The 20,948-nt window shown below is 38.0% G+C and overlaps 1 protein-coding gene and 1 long non-coding RNA gene across 3 annotated transcripts in view; one reads left to right on the forward strand and one right to left on the reverse strand.

Annotated features, from left to right (window-relative positions):
- Positions 1 to 11,633, forward strand: part of SLC5A7 (solute carrier family 5 member 7) — a 25,427-nt gene extending 13,794 nt beyond the window's left edge. The window contains exons 6-9 of the mRNA XM_017888364.1: positions 1,315 to 1,458; positions 5,441 to 5,594; positions 7,867 to 8,084; positions 9,936 to 11,633. Of these exons, the coding sequence (XP_017743853.1) occupies positions 1,315 to 1,458; positions 5,441 to 5,594; positions 7,867 to 8,084; positions 9,936 to 10,565 (1,146 nt within the window). The 3' untranslated portion in view covers positions 10,566 to 11,633. The remainder of the gene's footprint in view (positions 1 to 1,314; positions 1,459 to 5,440; positions 5,595 to 7,866; positions 8,085 to 9,935) is intronic.
- LOC108539570 (uncharacterized) overlaps positions 9,455 to 20,948 on the reverse strand; it is a 38,199-nt gene continuing 26,705 nt past the window's right edge. For both annotated transcript variants that reach the window (XR_001888429.1, XR_001888430.1), the window contains one exon: positions 9,455 to 9,537. This is a non-coding gene — a long non-coding RNA (uncharacterized LOC108539570). The remainder of the gene's footprint in view (positions 9,538 to 20,948) is intronic.

Raw genomic sequence — 20,948 nt, forward strand, 5'->3', positions numbered from 1 at the left:
CACAGAAAACATAAAAGAGTGTGTGTGTGTATACACACACATATGTATACACACACACTTGCACTTCAAGAGGTGTGTGTATATATATGTGTGTGTATATACACACACACTCTTTTATATGGATATATATTTCAAATATAATTTTTAAAATATTTTATTTTATTTTATTTTATTTTATTTATTATTATTATTTGTAGAGACCAGGTCTCACCATATATCCCAGGTTGATCTTGAACTCCTGGACTCAAGCAATCCTCCCACACTGGCCACCCAAAGTGCTAGGATTATAGGCATGAGCCATTGTATCTGACCATCTTTTTTTTTCTTTTTTGAGACAGGGTCTGGCTCTGTCACCCAGGCTGGAGTGCAGTGGCTCAGTTACCGCTTACTGCAGCCTCTGCCTGTCAGGCTCATGCAATCCTCCCACTTCAGCCTCCCGAGTAGCTGGGACTACAGGTGTACACCACCACATCTGGCTGATTTTTGTATTTTTTGTAGAGATGGAGTTTCACCAGGTTGCCCAGTCTAGTCTAGAACTCCTGAGCTCAAGCAATCTACCCACCTTAGGCCTCCCAAAGTGCTGGGATTACAGGCCTGAGCCACAGTGCCCGGCACCCATTTATTTTTTTTGAAATACAATTTTTTTTAAAATTTAGATGGAGTCTTGCTCTGTTGCCCAGGCTGGAGTGCAATGTCCAATCTCGGCTCACTGCAACCTCTGCCTCCAAGGTTCAAGCAATTCTCCTGCCACAGCCTCCTGAGCAGCTGAGAAATACAATTTTTTATTAGAACTCAAGTTTGTGTTATCCAACATTTAACAGAAGAGGAAAACAAAAACAATCCACATCTCTCCCCTCCTCCCACCACCCACAAACAAGGGGATATATATCTCAATAGCTACCTATCTATGTACATATGTGTGTGTGTGTGTGTGTGTGTGTGTATGGATAGACAGACACAGACAGACAGAGACAGATAGATGAGAGATAGGCAGGGAGATAGATACATAGATAGATAGATTGATTGACAGATATTTCAAATCCAATGTTTTCTTCCTAGAGATTTTGTGTTACTGCTGCTATAGTTTGTATGACATGGTATAATCAAGCATAGAAATAGTCAAAGTGTTATTTTAATTTATCTAAATCAGTATTTTATGGTGCCCAACGGAAAACAGAGAACATGATTTCCGGTCCTTCTCTGTCTGAACTGGAGGAACTACTGAGCTGTGCAGTGTGTGAGGTGTATAAATCTTGCATATATCAGACAGTTGAAAATCATGGCCTAGGGCTCCAGTGTCACTTTCTGTTGCAGTGGATCAGCGTCCCCTTTGCATTGTCACATCCTGCAGTCACAGACATTGGGTTCACTGCTGTGCATGCCAAATACCAAAAGCCGTGGCTGGGAACAGTTGACTCATCTGAAGTCTACTCTTGGCTTGATAGTTTTCTGTTGTTGGTAAGTATTGCCTTTACCTGAGGAATGTGATCTAATTGTTCCTAAAATCAAATTTATTTTCACGACTTTCATATTCATAGTAAAAAAATGTGCTTGTGGGCTCATGGCCATTTCTGAACTGGGGACTCTCTACTGGGAGGGTGGAGCCAGGGCCGGACTGTCATGGCTGACAGTGTCAGGGTGGAGAACAAATGAGGCCCTAAGGGGACAACGTGAGGTGTTCTGTGTGGTGTGTCCTCATTTCCGTTGTGATGTAAGTCAAGGAATAACATGCCCTACCCCTAGAACTTTCCCCAACCTGAAGGCAAAACCTCGTAAAAGCTTTATTTTGTGTTTTGAATTAAGGCATGAAACCCAACTTGTGGAATAAGTCTCTCATTCACTCTTGAATTACAGAGTAAGAGAATGACTACAGGCCCTAAGTGAGGCGGGTTGGAAAAGTACGTGTCACTCAGGAAAATGCCAACAGAGAGGCCCTCAGGAGCCAGAGGAAGCTTGAAAACAGGCAGAACTTTGGGGCAAAGGTGCAGGCACTTTGAGGAGAACATGGAAGAGATAATGGCCAATCCCATTGAGGCAAGAGGGAACAACCAGAAGAACTGACCAGATTTTATGACTGTGCTAATTAGAGGAGTTAGGCCTGAAAATAACACACTGTATTTGATTTCAACGTAAGAAATCGATTATGGTGGAGTGTGGTGGCTCAGCCCGGTAATCTCAGCCCTTTGGGAGTCCGAGGTGGAAGGCTCATTTTGAGGCCAGGAGTTTGAGAACAGCCTGGACAACATAACAGGGCTCCATCTCTACAAAAATAATCTTTTTTAAAAAAGAAATAGATTACTTTTTCTATTAAACTTAAAGGTAAATTGGTTATTTTGTTTTCTCTGTAGAAGGTTGGCAGTATTGTACGACTTTGTGAGCATGGCACGTGGCTGAATTTTAGCATTATCTCAACATTCAAAGTGATTGTGTCTTTTCAGTAAAATGTTTCTAGTAAGGGGCAGGAAACTATGGGGAAAATATATATTTCCAGTAGTGCACTGGAGGGCTTCTTTGCCTAAGGATTGTTGAGAAATCTGTTGGCTCTCATTTTTCTGGAATGGCTTAAAATTATGAACTGGAGTAAGAGTAAATATGTATATGTAAGTATACCTGCATAGTAGATGTGCTTATGGTTATATCATAGAGATGACGAGACTTAGAACAGTTAAGCAATTTGTCAATAATCACACCATTGTCTGAGTTAGAGATTGATATACAATATTAAGAACTCAAAGTCCTTTCCCCTACACCACGCTTTAGTCTTCAGACTATTCATCTTTAAAATAAGACATTGTATAAAGTGATTGCTAACTTTCTTCCAGCTTTACAAAATTATATGACTTAGTTGTATTCATGATTCAAATTGTAAGGCAAGTTAAAATAGTACATGTTGAAAAATGAATAAACTATAGAAATCAGCCTTGAAATGCTGCATCAATGGTCTTGATCTTCCAGTTGTCTCTCCTACATCCCCTACATGAAGATGACTTGTCAAGTCCTGCTAATGATACTGTCAGTGTATCTCCCAGTCACACTTGGAACCTTCCCACTGTCCCCATGTTTGCTCTCTATTAGGTAGACTGCATTCCTTACCTGGTCTAGTATGATAACCCCCACTAGTCTCCCTGATGGCAGCCTGCCCACCTGTTACTCCCCTATGCCCACTTTCCATATTGCTAACTACTTTAGTCAGTTTGGGCTGTTGTTACAATTTACCATAGACTGGGTGATGTATAAACAGAAGAATATAATTTTTATAATTCTGGAGGCTGGAAATCTGAGACCAGCGAACCAGCATGATTAGGTTCTAAAGATGGCAGTATTCCAGGTTGCAAACTGTCCACTTCTTGTTGTGCCCTCACATGGTCGAAAGAGGGTGAGCGAGCTCTCTGGCCTCTTCTTAAAAGGGTCCTAATCCCATAATGAGGGCTCCACCCTCAAGACCTGATTATCCCCCAAAGGCTCCACCTCTAAATATCATCACATTGGGATTAGAGTTTCAACGTATGAATTTTAGGAGGACAAACATTCAGTCCATTGCATTATGAGAGCTTCTGTTTGTAGATGAAGTCAGGCTTTACCCTACTTAAAAATTTCTGATGACCTAAATGTCCAGGGTGATGAATATGTAATTTATGATGTATCGATCCATTCAAGTCATTGACATGCAAGATGTTAATGATATATTGATAAAACAGGTCACAAAATGAAAGGAAAAGGTTTTGGAAGAATATAGACTTGAGGAATGGGGTTATGAATTTTAGAATTTTTCCCTTTAATTACTTTTGAACATATATGGCTTTTATAAGAAGGTGACTGTTATGGTATCTATGTAACAGACACTCTGCTTAGCTCAGGTGAGACCATGATAAGACAGACGTCCCCAGAACCCAGAGCCCAGTGAGACAGACAGGCAGTTAATGAAACCTCAATACATTGTGCTATGGCAAGCTCATTTATCAATTCATTCATTCGTTCATGTGACCAATATTTATGGAATATTGACTTTATGCCAGGAAGAGAAGTAACAGTAATCTAGCCAAAAGTATGTTTCCAGCTTCTCCTGCAACCACTCCCTCACTCACTGACCTCTCATCATACCAAATACCCAGTGGTCTCAGCTGCCTGGTTGCTGTCGTTATTTTCTTTTTTCCTATTAGTTTCTCTCTCAGGTACTCTCTTCTCCCTCCATCTCCACCTCTGGAAATGCTCTCAAAGCCTATGGACAATCTGCACTTCATTTCTGCACGTTTTCCTGTTAACATGCAGCTACCCTTTCTCTCTTTTTACCACCTCTTTCTCATCACAAATAACGGTTTATCATTTTAATTCCCATACAGACCTCTTTATATCATGCAACAAATTGCATTATAGTGTAAACATTTTTGATTATATATGCTCAATAAGAAATTTAAGCACATTCCAATTGAGATATGTATATCTATCAGTTGCTTATGTATTCTGTACTAATGTATGATGTAAATCATTTAATAAAAGCAACCATCCAATATTTAGGTACAAAGTAAAATGAATATACTACATAGAAGTATTTTATTTGATGCCGGCTGTATTGCCTTGAGCACTCCGCAATGCTCACTTCGGAAAACACCACATACATTGACTCTCCCAGTAGAAAGTAAGTTCCAGGGAAAGAACCATATCTTATTCATGTTTGTGCTTTTACAGCCATTAAATTGCCTGGCGCACGATTGGAGTGTATAAATATTTTTGGGTTGCATTGATTCAGGTTAAATGTCATACTTTCAAAATCTTAATTTTTTTTGAGAATATTTTATGATGGTTGGAACCACCAGATGATAACAAATTGAAAGCCCCTAGGGTAGTTTAAGTGCAGTTCAAAATAGGTAAATAAATGAAAAGAAATAATTGCTCTATGTAATTATAGAGAAAAAGAACTTCAGGAAATTCTGCATGATTGAAAGTTGATGATACATTGTCTTAGTTCAGTTGGATGACAAAGTATCATAAACGGAGTGGCTTATAAACAACACAGGTTTATTTTTCAGTTTTTCACATGGTTGGGAAGTCCAAGATCAAGGTGCCGGCAGATTCACTGCCTGGTGAGGATTCGCATCCTCATAGAAGGCACCTTCTTGCTGCCTCCTCACATGGTGGAAGGAAAAAAACTCATTTGGCTCTCTTTTATAAGGAATCCACCCTCATGGGTTAATCATCTCCCAAAGTTGCCAACTTGATCAAAATTTACCATCACCTTGGTGATCAAAATTTCATTGTATGAATTTAGAGGGAACGTAGACATCAGATCATAGCAAACATAATGATACTAATTGATGTTTGTGACTACATACTTCTAAGTTCTACTTATGACTATTAAATGTGATTGCAATAAATCTCTTTTAAAAAAATAGAATAGATGTTTGCCTCTAGTTCACTCTCCATCCTCGTGTTTCCCACACAGATGCTGGGTGGAATCCCATGGCAAGCATACTTCCAGAGGGTTCTCTCTTCATCCTCAGCCACCTATGCTCAAGTGCTGTCCTTCCTGGCAGCTTTCGGGTGCCTGGTAATGGCTGTCCCAGCCATACTCATTGGGGCCATTGGAGCATCAACAGGTAAATCTCTTGTAGCTTCACCACATGTGCCAGTTAGTTTACAATACCCATCCAGACACCCTTCTGTCCCACTTCCCTCTTACCTCCACATGGTGAATTCGTTCTCATCACATTTAAGTTTATAAATTTGTTATAGCATTCAGTAAATTGTGTTATAGTTCAGCGGTCTCCAATTATTTTATTTTATTTATTTATTTATTTATTTATTTATTTATTTATTTATTTTTAGTAGAGATGGGGTTTCATCACGTTGGTCAGGCTGGTCTCAAACTCCTGACCTCAAGTGATCCACCTGCCTCGGCCTCCCAAAGTGCTGGGATTACAAGTGCGAGCTGCTGCACCCAGCCTCCAATTTTTTTGATTGCTCATTCCAGTACGAAACACTGGCGAGCACACCCTCCTCCCAGTTTTGGTATATTTATCGATTGTTTATATGCAGTCCTGTCAGCAGTGTATCTCAACCAAGGTGCCTGCTGACATCAGCTGGGGAATGGTGGGGGTATCTTTTAAAAATACAGCTATCTGGCCTACTTCACAGGATTTTTATTTTAATAACTGAAGATAGAGACAAGCACTAGTGTTCTTTTAAAACCCCTAGGAGAGTTGAGAGCCAGAGTTGAGAGTCACAGGGTTAGAGAAGTTTACCTGTCATCCTCATGACCTCCCTAAAGATCACTTTGAACTTGAGATTTCTGCTTCACATCTTTATTAGATTTTAGTTAGGAGTTTTCTTTCTTGAAGAAAGCAATGAATAAGTGTTTAGGTCAAGACAAACTAAGAAACAAAGTCACTTAGAGAATAACTTACTGAAAAACAGTTTTGAAAAAAGAGCATTATGAAATGTTTATCTCCCTGTTAGTCTCTATGTGGAACATGTTCAAAAGCTCACCTTTAATTTAATTAAATATATTAATTACTCCTGACCATTATGTTCCTGTGTGGTAACTTTTAAGAGCACTCAATGAAAATACATCATGTTAATTCAAATTTGAAGGCATCTTCTAGGTAGAGGTAATAAAATAGATTAAAGTTCACCTTTTGCCCTGTTGTATTTTGTAAAGGTGATCCAGGGTGATATTCCTATGGCAACTTTGACTTTCAGTTACTAGAGTCTTTTATTGCATTGTTTAACTTTTAGGAGAGCAGTCCTGGTTCATAGTGTAATTCTCCATTCCAGTTGTTCGTCCAGGAGACAAACACTTCAAAAGATGTAAAGATGACTGACAAAGGTGGTAGGTAGTGTTTGTCTTTGAAAAAAGATAGTATTTCTCTCACAAGCAGAAAACATATATGAACATGTGTGTGCGTGTGTGTGTGTGTGTTTATTGTAGGAACACAGGCTAACAGAAACACCATTAAGCCTATTTTTTCTTGGATTAGATACACATTCTTGTTTGTTATTTCTGTTATTGTAACATCTCAGTTAAGGCCACAAAGTTGCCTGCATGTAAGCAGGTTTTGGAGACAATTGTAGTAGAAAATGAGGGAAGAAAAAAATGGTAGGATCCAAAAAGAACAATTCTTATTTGGTCCAGTGATCATGATATTAAAGAAGTTCAGCAAATAAAAAGCCAACTATGCTAATGTACATTTAAGGATTCCATAGTGTTTAAATACATGCTACAACTAACCAGTAAAGAAGTTATGTATTCAAAGATAAATCTGTGTTTCAAGTCTTCTTACCCTACCACAACCAAAACTTCCTGAAAATTTCAGCCACATGACTATACTTTTATTCAATAAAAGGGACTGTTCTTAATCTATTGAAATTCTATGCAAGGTGGAAATAGTTGAAAATTAATGCTGAGGCAGCTTCAAAACCAAGTTTATGTACAGAGAGATGAAGGCTGAGAATAGGCCTACTATTCTCTTTTTTCATTTACATATGAATAACTGAGCCTTAAAGAAGAAACAGTGAGTGTCCCACCACATTTCCAAGTGGTCGAAGGAATACTCTAGAATTATGTTTATAAGCATTTGTTTTCTATGATTCTATGCAATATAACACCATCACTGCAGGAAGGAAATATGTATCTTACTACCAGTGTCTGTGTAGGCATTGTGAATAACCCTAATTGTAACCAATACCCTTTAGAAGTCAGGAGATATAAGACATTTCCACTTGACCAGCACATGGACTTCACACCTAAGCAGATTAATGTACATGATTCTGAGTTTATTTCAAAACAACCTAGTAAATAGGATGACCCCAGATGGATAAAGAACATTTGGCTCTTTGGTTGTTGTAATGGTTGTTGATTCTGTTCAACAGACTGGAACCAGACGGCATATGGGCTTCCAGATCCCAAGACTACAGAAGAAGCAGACATGATTTTACCAATTGTTCTGCAGTATCTCTGCCCTGTGTATATTTCTTTCTTTGGTCTTGGTGCAGTTTCTGCTGCTGTTATGTCATCAGCAGACTCTTCCATCTTGTCAGCAAGTTCCATGTTTGCGCGGAACATCTACCAGCTTTCCTTCAGACAAAATGTAAGAACAGTTTCCTTCAACCTGTCGTTTACTAGCATTGCTCTTACTGCTGCTGATGTTGTATTTGTTGTATATACTTTATTATATATTTATTAATATTCTCCATTAAATCTGACTGTACTTTGATTAAGCATATGAGATTCAATAACAAATTATACCTATGCTGAATGGATGCTATCAATACGTGTTATTATTCATGTCAATACTAAAGGGAACAAATCAATATAATTATTTCCCAAGAGGTACAGTCACAGGGCTATCATTTAACCTTCTTGTCTTTCCGATGAAAGAGTAATGAAACTTAAACTATCTACCAAAACGGTTAGTATAATTAAATTCTCTACGACAATGGAGAATCTTGGTGGAAGCAGGGCATGGTAAGTTGTTTGACATGTATTTTTGTAACTTCTGAGCTGTTTTAAACTTGCACTCCATAGTCCACCTTTGCTAGAAGTTATCCTCTCAATTTGATTTTCTTTATTGAATCAAAGTGCTTCCAAAACAGCATGCTTCTTGCTTGATTAAAGCTTTGCCTCTCTGTAGGTTTTAGTTAACAAAACAATCCCAATGTTTTTGCTTTTGCCTTGTTTTGATTTTATTTGATTTTTGTAAAATGTAACCAAAGGAACGCCTTGGACAAGGCATTTTCTTCTTTGTATTTAATTTTTCTTTATGTTCTGGGATATTTGTGCAAAACGTGCAGATTCGTTTCATAAATATACATCTGCCATATGGTTTGCTGCACCTATTGACCCATCCTCTTAAGTTCCTTCCTTGCACCACCCCCCTCCACCCCCGAACAGGCCCTGGTGTGTGGTGTTCCCTCCCTGTGTCCATGTGTTTTCATTGTTCAACTCCCACTTATGAGTGAGAACATGCGGTGCTCGGTTTTCTGTTCCTGTGCTAGTTTGCTGAGGATGATGGCTTCCACCTTCATCCATGTCCCTGCAAAGGAGTGATCTTATTCCTTTTTATGGTCACATAGTATTCCATGGTGTACATATGCCACATTTTCTTTATGCAGTCTATCACTGAGGGGCATTTGGGCTGGTTCCATGACTTTGCTATTGTAAATAGTGCTGCAATAAATATACGTGTGCATGTCTTTTTTTTTCTTTTTTTTTTGAGACAGAGTCTCGCTCTGTCGCCCAGACTGGAGTGCAGTGGTTCCATCTCGGCTCACTGCAAGCTCCGCCTCCTGGGTTCACGTCATTCTCCTGCCTCAGCCTCCCGAGTAGCTGGGACTACAGGCACCCGCCATCACGCCCGGATAATGTTTTGTATTTTTTAGTAGAGACGCGGTTTCACCTTGTTAGCCAGGATGGTCTTGCTCTCCTGACCTCGTGATCTGCTCGCCTCATCCTCCCAAAGTGCTGGGATTACAGGCGTGAGCCAACGCGCCCGTCCACATGTGTCTTTTCAAGAGCGCCAGAAGGTGGTTAGCTTTAAGGATCTACAAAGAGATAAAGTAGAGATGGCCTATGATCTGTCAATGCCACATAAGAACTGTCCCCTAATATGTAAAGTGAGGAAATCCTCCCTTGCTTTATTATACCTCTCTGACACCACGTTAGCTCATCCTGCCTTTCCCCCTATGCATTCAGGAAAAGGCCTAGGTGGCCTATGTGTCATGCATCTGGTACACAGAAACCCCTCCCAAAGGTCCACCCAGGAAGTCACCTTAATTGTTTGCTTTGGGTGCTGTAGCTGTATTGAGTTTTCCCATAGATTGAGCCATTTGAACCAGGGGAATTCTTTAGACCAGTTTTGAAGCAAAAAATGTGTCTCATTCTTGACCTACATGAGTCAAGACACTGTGCAAAAAGCTGACACTGTGGCAATTTCTTACAGGCTTCGGACAAAGAAATCGTTTGGGTCATGCGAATCACAGTATTTGTGTTTGGAGCATCTGCAACAGCCATGGCCTTGCTGACGAAGACTGTGTATGGGCTCTGGTACCTCAGTTCTGACCTTGTTTACATCGTCATCTTCCCCCAGCTGCTTTGTGTACTCTTTGTTAAGGGAACCAACACCTATGGGGCTGTGGCAGGTTATGTTTCTGGCCTCTTCCTGAGAATAACTGGAGGGGAGCCATACCTCTATCTTCAGCCCTTGATCTTCTACCCTGGCTATTACCCTGATGATAATGGTATATATAATCAGAAATTCCCATTTAAAACACTTGCCATGGTTACTTCATTCTTAACCAACATTTGCATCTCCTATCTTGCCAAATATCTATTTGAAAGTGGAAACTTGCCACCTAAATTAGATGTATTTGATGCTGTTGTTGCAAGACACAGTGAAGAAAACATGGACAAGACAATTCTTGTCAAAAATGAAAATATCAAATTAGATGAACTTGCACTTGTGAAGCCGCGACAGAGCATGACCCTCAGCTCAACTTTCACCAATAAAGAGGCCTTCGTTGATGTTGATTCCAGTCCAGAAGGGTCTGGGACTGAAGATAATTTACAGTGACCCCATCTAAATAAAATACTGCTTTAGCAAACAGAACACTATAATAGGGTAGTTTTGGAGAGAAGATTTGCAGCATACAAAAATATATTTAAAATATAAACAATGTTCAGGCAGGTAAAAATTCATATAAAGTGCAGTTGCACAAATACAAGCCAAGCTAGAAGGAAGCACCTACGAAAGCAACAACTTTCTTTCTCATCCATAGTAATATTGAGTTTGATGCTAGATAGTTTTGCTAGGTATAAAAAATAAAGTTCCACTGAGAGAACAAAGGGCCAAATAGAGCATTTATATTTGCTACGAAAAAGGGAAGTAGATGTGAAAGAGACTAAAAAAAAGGAAATTGGATAGTTTTGATACAAACTGTTTGCTAATGCACTGATGAGTCTAGTTTCATTATAGCACTGAAGCTATGAGAATAACTTCAGTCACTCCCTTGAATGGTGCAATGAATTAACCAGCTGATTTTTCTTAGTGTGATGATTAACTCCTTCTTTCATGTTCTGAGCTATAACATTTGCTGAATGTGCAATTTGTTATTCTTTTATTAATGGCATGTAATATGAGCATGGGCAAAGCAAACACACAAAAAATTATATACTGGCATTTATTTATGTGCAAGGTGATAGGAAAATAGAATCCATCTTTGTAGAAGAGCACTGGGTTAATTTGTGTGTTTCCATAGCTACTGTATGCATAAACAAGAGTACCTGAAGGATTATTAAGCAACCTTAAAGCAATAAGTTAATTAAGCAGAAAGTAATAGGAGGAACAGTACCTTTTTATCTTTATCTCAAGTGTATGAAGTTTTGCTCCATGATAAAATAAATATATCTAAATTAATATGTAAGTTAATATTGGAAGTGAAATTGGGCCTTATGTAAGGAGAGGTAGCCACACAGCATCAGTTATGGTTAACGAGAGGCACACTGCTAAATTTACATATATTTCATTGAATGATTATTATGGGAAGCCCTCACAACACCTCATGATAGTAGTAAAATGAGAAAAAAACAAACTACTAATTTTTAGATATTCATTAATAGGAAAGATTTAGTGTTAAGGGATCTACTCTTTGGCACTTTTTCACATAAGCCAGTCTTAGAGACTAGACAAATTACTACTACAAAAAGTACATAGTGAATTTTAAAATGTAGAAGAAAGCAGAAAATAAAATGAGTCCTAAAGTGAAGAAGCCATCAATTTTAACATTTGATGGCGAGATAACATTCATGAGATTGGTCATTAAATACTGTTTTGCTCCTTTTCTGCTGTTACACATACACACTCATACATGTGTGTGTGAGTGTGTGTGTAATGATTTGTGTCCATTTCAAGTGTTTTCACACCAGTCACACGTTATAGAAATAACTACAGCCATGTCTACAAAAGCAAAGTGAAGTGATGAGCTGAAAAGTGATCAGGGAATCTGATCCCATAAAGAAAGTCAGTCTGAATTGTTGAAATTAAAGCACTTTTTTTTTTTCAAAATACTTCTTTTTTGCAAATCATGAACAAAATGAAGTTAACTTCGTGTTTAACATTAAGAATAAAAGTTGTATCTTGACCCTAGAATTCCTTTCATAAGGTTTAATTGTAATTGTCTCAAAGCATCAGATAATACATCTTTATCATTAAACATGAATTTAATGTCTAGGATAATTTTTAAAAGGGGAAATTAAATAATTTTATATGCATCATATTTTCAGTGCTTTATCAAAATTTGATGGTGAATTTACATTGCATTCAAAATCTTCACTGAATATCATATATATCTAAATGAAAAGAGAATTACTTTTCTTCATCTATTTTCTCAGAATCTATTCAGTACCCTATGGAGTACATGGAAGGAGTATATTTTTGGAGCCAGTAAGTATGGGAGTCCATGATTCTCAGGTATTGATTGAAAAAAGAGAAAGGGGCAAGAAATTCATTAAAGAAAAANAATTTTATATGCATCATATTTTCAGTGCTTTATCAAAATTTGATGGTGAATTTACATTGCATTCAAAATCTTCACTGAATATCATATATATCTAAATGAAAAGAGAATTACTTTTCTTCATCTATTTTCTCAGAATCTATTCAGTACCCTATGGAGTACATGGAAGGAGTATATTTTGGAGCCAGTAAGTATGGGAGTCCATGATTCTCAGGTATTGATTGAAAAAAGAGAAAGGGGCAAGAAATTCATTAAAGAAAAAAACACAGATATTAACACATTTGACACATAAAAGTAATTAATTGCTGGAGACTACAATTCCTGGCAAGCACCATTATTCCAGATGCACCATGCTCCCCAGCATGCTACCTGAATGGTGGCTTTTATCCATCTTGTCACCCTGAGCATCTGTCTCAACCTGCTGAGGCACAGGCTTTCACCATGTGCATCAGGAAACACCTCACTCATACTGTCATATAATGCAACAGGGAGGCATCGTCTCTTTACAGGTCTCTTTACATTGTACCATTCCATTAGGCAACAATTGTCCCAACAACCACACTTAAATTCAGTGGGGAAAAAAGGTTAACATTAAAAATGTCTTCCATGTAATTCAATTTCTCACAATAGACAAAAACAGGGGGAAAATGTTTGCCCTGTTCAAAATGCTAAAACTAGATAACTTAAATAATTTAAGCCAATAAATAATATTATATTGTATTTAACCCATTATTCCTCACCTACCCTCAAAGTAGGTATATAGAAGATTAGTTTGTTATTAATCCGCAAATGTGCTAAATGTTAGCAAGATGATTTTTAAATACAAAAAAGGTTTAAAATCGCAAGGAAGGAAACAATGGTCACAAGGTCTTGTCTTAAGCACATTTGTGCATAAATTTCCACCCAATTTCCAAGACAATTGTATCACAAAGCTGTGAAATGTGCAAGAGTATACTTTTTACCCATCATTTGCTTTGTTTTGACAGAATGAGTAATGCAGACATTTATGTGTTCTTCTAGCTTCAATCAGTAGACCTGATTTTCAACATCTGCCCTCAAATGAAAATAAAATAAACGAAACATTTAGACACTGGCTATATTAACCTTGGAAGGCAATACCTGTGGATTAAACATTAGAAGAAAACATATATTTTATTTTCATACTTTTGATATGATTGTAACGTATTTCTCGAGTAATTTAAATGCTTCTTTTTCCCACACATATTCAAATCAGCAAGCCTGTAGCTGCACTGCAATATCAACAACTAGTTGTTTCAAACACTCAGCATCAAAATACAACTTCATTGCTACACTTACAAGGAATGAATTTTATGTGAATATGAAATGAGTATAAGCTTAAAATAAGTGAATCTAATATAATGGCTATTCCTCTTTTACTTGAAAATAATAAATTAACATTATATTTTAAACATAAATTATGATTTCTTTTTCTGTTTTAGCTTTCATGTAAATTTACACTGGTATAATATATAATTTATTGTAAGTTTGCTACTTCATAGACAGATGCATATAATGGTTCCAGAACGTATATTTTTGTCTGTCAAAATATTATATAAAATTATGCCTAAAATAAGTAGATTTGCAACTGTGTAAATGTTTAAGTGTAATGGCAATGTATTAAATTGTGCTGGTTAATTTAGGATATCATTGTCTAAATCTGGCTTTTGGGGGCCCTCTCTGAAACTAAATATATATGGTGCTTCAAGACAATTATGCAATGAAATCAAAATAAACCATCTCATTACTGGAGGATAGGTAAATGCCACGTGGAAATGCTGCACCTCATGTAAGTCTTGGGGCAATATATATCATAGCTCAAAAACAAATGTAAATTGTTTTTCTTGGAAAAGACATTCTACCATGGCACACAGGTCTTGTGTAAATCAAAGAAATCAATAGATTAATATCCATTAAGAGTCTCATGCTCTACTGACTGAGCCAGCCAGGTGATTTCAGTTATATTCGTTCCAATCACAAAAAGAAGATCTACATTTTTCAAACCAAACAGCTGACCAACAGTTGTTATACGAAGCCAATCTCTAAGTGATAAGTGGCTGTCATTGTGCTCCAACTATGTGCTCTGTATCTGTCATCTTATTCTCTCAAGATGTCTTTAGACATGTAGTTATATACACTCTCAGAAGAACTTTGGCTTTTCATGCCTTAATTACAATAAGCCTTAGTGCCTTTGGATGTTTATAGGGCAGAAGGGCCTATAACGGGGGATATAAAGACATGAAGGAAGGAAAGAATAATAGGTATGTCAGGGCAACATCACATCGAGTTGTCTGTCTTGTGGACACACTTCTGGAGATTAAACATTTTTGCTTTATCACAAATCTATAGTGTGGGGGGAATTATTAAGAGCCAGAAAAGAGACTGTATCAGAGTATAATATTAGGGCCCGTGGACGTTATCTTCGTTTTAACCATTGTGTCTAGAGAGCTTAAATTTGATCATTAACATTCTCCTAGAACAGACATTCTTGAGAGAGATCCAGGAAGCTATGGGATAATGATGATTATTGTTTCTACAATTTTTTTACACTATCACCTCACGAAAAGTTACAAAACAGTAAAAACAGCCATTGTATCCTATTTAAATTCTCTAAAGTCAGAGAATATGTGGTGACTCTGCTTTTATTTTTTGTTGGAAAACTATAGTTATCTATTTAAAAGAGGTAATGCATTATGTATTTTGGAGCCAAACTGCTGTGTTGATTCATCAGCTTGTCATATAGAGGCAGTTAAAAGCATAAACCAGATAAGACCAAAAGTCTAGTGATAGAATTTAGAGCAGTAAGTATTACTGAAAGAAGTAACAGAAAATAGTGCAGTGCCGCACGTGCAGCTGAGAGAACACAGTAGAAGCATGGTGCCAGGAATCACACTCTTTTGGGGCCTGAAAATGGACAGAGCTGGGAGAATTATTGAAACTCTCTGCATCTCTTTTATCTTTGTAAAGCTTCTTATTTGGATAACCTTTAAGGTCTTTTATATCTCTAGATTTTTCATTACTCCCTTATTATGAAATTTGTTTGGAGAATTGTAGCATAGCTTGGTAGACAGTAGTTGGGAGTGGGACTATAGAACCAGACACACATGGCTTCCAATAGCAGCTCAGCATCAGATTGAGGGCCACAAGAGTTGCATGGTCTTAGCCAAGTGATTTAACCTCTCTGGGCCTCAGTTTCCCAGATGTAGATGGTATTTACTTGTTATTAGTACATTATATGATGCATACAAGCTTTCCTGAAACTGTCTTTCCAACTGGGAAAACTGTGACAAAAGTTATCTAGCTTTTGGGAAATCATTTTGACTTTGAATCTTGCGTTCAACTAGTTATCAGCATGGATTCTATGATAAGGATGAAGAAAAAGGGACATGTTTTAAAATACATTGACCTATAGGTCATATTTGCTTCACTTGGCTCTTCAATGACCTCATTCAACACAAGTTTTTCACTGTGCTGCATGCACCCAAATTGTGTTCCATACCTGACCATTGGTTTAACTAGGCGTGGCTAAGTCCATGGTAAAGTTTACCTCAGCATTTATATGAAATTTTTGGGCAATACCACTAACCAAGAGTACTTTGTGCCCAGCGTAAAGAACAGAAAGAGAAAAGCCCATGGCAGTTTTGCAGGCTTGGGAAAGTCTGAAAGATTTCTTTAGCTTAGTTGCCAGGTGTATTTCTGATCATTTCATTAGAAGATATCACATGATTGAAATAATTTTTAAAGAAGTAATAACAATGATAGGATATTAAAAATTATTTTTTAATGTGCAAATCATCCAAAGTTGGCCTTCAAAACTCATAAATGTGCATGTTGAGGGTGAGTTGGGGATGGGAAATACGTGCTAATGGGTTCCAATGAAAATTAACATGAAACTTGAAAACATCAAGGTCAGGAAAGTATTGCAAACCACATTACTCTATGTAGGTTAAAATGTTCCCAGGCATGGATGATGGCCATGGGCACAAAATGTAAGCTAGGACTTAAGTGCAAGGAACAATTTGGGTTGAACCCATGCAGAGCAATTGCTGTCTCAAACCCATTTGTTCGTGTTCACAGGGTTTGAACATACACAATGAACGCCACATGTTCTGGTTTCTGTTAATCAACATTAAGTCCAAATTCATCCTTAAGAAAAAATCTAACCTACATAGTGTTCTATTTTATAATAACTTCCTTTTTACATTTTCATTTGTATGGCAAAATTTCCATTAAATAACAATATACGTAGTAAATGTTTCCCACATTTCATTTTCCAGAGAGAACTACAAAGTCCCAGAAAAGTCAGTTTTTAAAACTACAGATTTTAAAACATAATGTAAAATAAAAAGACCTGATTGTGACTTTGTACACGTTTGGTGCAGTCTCCTATATCACAGTTATTCAGTGGGGCTAAAAAGAAATCCTTAAAAGTAATTTTAGTTCACTCCATCTCCTAATTAAAAAAAAAAAAAAACCTTTTAAACAAAATCTGAAGTAGAAGTGAGTTTTCAGCATCCATATTGGTGGCCTGTTAGAGTCTACTCTGGAGACTCTTCTTTCTTACTTTCATCACCTCCTGACCCCAGGTGTTAGGAGATGCTGCCTTCAGTCCTGGTTTTCCTCCTGTTTGCTCTTGGATGACTTAATTGACCTTTCCCCATCTCAAATCATGTTCTATAAATGATATAAATTTCTATAAAGGCTCTTTAAGCCTTCTTTCTGACTTGAAATTTAACCCTATGTTGGTCTACACCTCCCCTCCATATCAGATCAGATGTAATTTACTACTTACACTAAAGTTATTCGAATTACCCCAAGATCTCATTTCCTATCCTCTCCCTCACTGCCACTGCCAGCTGGTTAGTGACATCATGATAGCATCTTCTCTAGTGAAGTATCCATTTTCTTCTTCGAGGAGATAGAAAGCGGGGACACAATACTTTTTATCAAGGAAAATAACACTCATTTGCCCCCTCCAAGTCCTGTTTTCTTACCTTCAGAAATGCTCTATTTGTGAATTCAACCCATCTTGTGATGTTAACAACACATAATTGAGTCTCGCTATAAATATACCCTTCACTTTGTCCAGATAGTTGGCAAAAGCCTAAGGTATTGAACAACTCCGAGTTACCCAGCAGGTGCCCCCTTGGAATCACTGGCCTATCCTACTAGCCTGTGAAATATCTGCCTCCTAGTCTATGTTGAGCCTTCTAAGACCCATAAACCGCCCCCCAAAACTGGGTTATTTTTTATATGAGTTTCATCCACTTATTTGTGTATTATTCAACAAATGTTTATTGAACACCATCTACTCAGGAAGCTTGGACAGAAGAACTGTGTGAGCCCAGTGAGCTATGATCATACCACTACACTCTAGCCTGGGCGACAAAGACCCAAGAAAACCCCCCAAAAACAAAATGGACTTGAGAGATTACCAAAAGTTGATTCTCCAGTAGATTCAGAAGGTTGATTCCAATGATTTAAGCCTATATTGTGAGGCCACTCACAGGCATGAGAGAGCTTCGGGGAGCTGACTTGGGGAGAAGTTATTAATTTGCTTTTTTATATACTCAGTTGAGCTTTTTACACAGTTTCCAGGAGGGGGAATATAGTATGCATTAGAAAATGTATTTCATGTGCTTGAAGCTATTCTAGATTAAGATTTTATTCAGGAATGAGTCTTTAATCTAGATCATCGGTTCTCAGTCCTGGATATACACTAGAAACAACTGAGAAGCTTTTGAAAAGTATTGGGTCCATCTTAGACCAACTGACTTGGAATCTCTGGAATTAGGGACTAGCATCAGTGTTTTTCAAAAAGTTTCTCAAATTGTTCTAATATGTAGCTGAGGTTAAGAAGAATTGATTTAGAGTCTGTATCTCTGGGATATAAAGAACTCATAATCGCTAATCTGATGCCTAGACAGGAAATGAAAGCATAGCTTCCCCTTTCTTTACTTGTCTGACAGATGACTTCTGAGCATTACAGATTTCATCTAATAAGAAGAATTAACATTGAACAATGAAGCCTAAGGGTTAAAAGTGTTGTGAAAGGGAGAGTGTATGGGGCATGTATGAGTGCCTAAAAAGGGGAACAAATCTAATCTGTGCATTTGGGCAAGTACATCCTCAGTTGTTTAATACATGAAATGATGAAGTGCCATTCATACAGTAAGTGAACATTAAATCTCTGCTCAGATTGTTTCCAAATACCATTTCCCATTAAAGAAAATCAGGACTCCCTATAGGGAATGACTGATTCCAGTCTGTGGCAAGGAACGTTAAGAGGAGCCTGGAATATCTTTGCATAATAGATAGCAAAGAAACTACCAGTGACCACTGAGATCATATAAAAAGGCAACTGAGCCAGAGAGTGGGCCGTCTGCCCTATGGGAGTCTCTGTCATCCTCCTACCACTGCCCTTTTCCCTAAGCAACCAGGGAAGTGCAACTGTACCCAATCCATGGGCCATACTTGCAGGGCAGCCAGGGGAAAGCTTTCCACCCCCACCTAGCAGCACCAGGTGTAGAGCACACACTTAAGACCCACAGGTGGCACTTACAGTGATGAAGCAGGAGACCCAGCTGCACCAATTAGGTATAGCCGACCAGAACAGTGCTGCAGCAACTAAAAACTAAATTGCCGTTGGATCCACAGCTCATAGAAGTAGGCCAACGCCTAAACTTTAAACCCAAACAAGGTGACTAACTGCTAAAATACAAAATAAAAATAAAACCCAGAGACTGCAAACATACTCTTCAAAATATTCAGAATACCATAAAAAATATCAGCCATACCAAAAGCCAGAAAAATCACAATTTGAATGAGAAAAGGTAAATCAGCAAAGGTCAACAGGCTGACGCGTAAGATGTAGAAATTATATGACAAGGGTTTTAAAGCAGTCATCCTAAAATGGCTCCCGTGAGCAAACCCAAATGTTCTGGAAACAAATGAAAAGCATGAGAACATGAAATGCCTGCAAAGAAATAAAAGGTACTAAAATGACCAAATGGGCATCATAGAACTAAAATTAAAATAAACAGAACAAAAACTCACTGGTTGAGCTCAATAGCAGAATGAATATGATAGAGAAAAGAATCAGCAAACTCGAAGATAAAACAATAGAAATTACTGAAACTGCATAACAGAGAAAAATGGACAGAAAAAGGATTAAACAGAGTATCAGAGACCCATTTGACTGTAACAACAGATCTGGCATTTGTATCTCTGGAGCATAGATGCAGAGAAGAAAAAGAGTGAGTTGAAAAAGTATTCACACAAATATTACATTGGTGCAAAAGTAATTGCCGTTTTTGACATTGCTTTTGACCTAATAATTACTGAAATTTTCCTAAACGTGACAAAAGACATAAACCTAAAGTTTCAATAAGTTGAACAAATTCCCAACAGGATAAACTATTCCCTACCTACACGGGAACTCCAATCCAAATAGCAGTTGATTTCTCACCCGGAGGCATGGAAGTCAGAAGGAAATGACAGCCGGGCGCGGTGGCTCAAGCCTGTAATCCCAGCACTTTGGGAGGCCGAGACGGGCGGATCACGAGGTCAGGAGTTTGAGACCATCCTGGCGAACACGGTGAAACCCCCGTCTCTACTAAAAAATACAAAAACTAGCCGGGCGAGGTGGCGGCGCCTGTAGTCCCAGCTACCCGGGAGGCTGAGGCAGGAGAATGGCGTAAACCCAGGAGGCGGAGCTTGCAGTGAGCTGAGATCCGGCCACTGCACTCCAGCCCGGGCGACAAAGCGAGACTCTGTCTCAAAAAAAAAAAAAAAAAAAAAAAAAAAAAAACCACCCCACCTGTTTCAAAGTCTGGAAAAAAAAACAAAAAAAAAAAACAAAAAACAAGTGTCAACCCTGAAACTATATATCTGGAGAAATATTCTTTAACTACATGATGAGGAATTAAAAACATTCTCAAATGAAAGATTGCTCATTTGATTGTAAAGAAAAATTGTAAATCATCTAACAAAGTGCCCAACACGTGGGTAGAAGGAATAGGTTAAGAAAATTACATATTTAAAACAGGGAGGGGTAAGGGGTCCTAAGCAGGGGTAAGTTTTCCAACCTATTTTCATCTTTGTTCATAAAATTTTCAACCTTGCATACTGATGAAATGCATGCTGTATATTGTTTGTTTGTTTTGTTTTTGAGGCAAAGTCTCACTCTGTTGCCCATGCTTGGAGTGCGTGGTTTGATGGTCTTCACTGGTAGGCCTCAACCTCCAGGTCTCAAGTGATTCTCCTACCCCAGGCCTCCTGAGTATCTGTGGGGCCACAGCTGTTGTGCTACCCACCTGGATTTTTTTTTTTTTTTTTTTTTTTTTTTTTTTTTTGTAGAGACAAATTATCACTGTGTTGTCCAGTCTGGTCTCAAATCCCTGGGCTCAAGCCATCCTCCTGCC

The sequence above is a fragment of the Rhinopithecus bieti genome, unplaced genomic scaffold (assembly GCF_001698545.2).
Source record: "Rhinopithecus bieti isolate Rb0 unplaced genomic scaffold, ASM169854v2 scaffold_1885, whole genome shotgun sequence".
Lineage (NCBI taxonomy): Eukaryota > Metazoa > Chordata > Mammalia > Primates > Cercopithecidae > Rhinopithecus > Rhinopithecus bieti.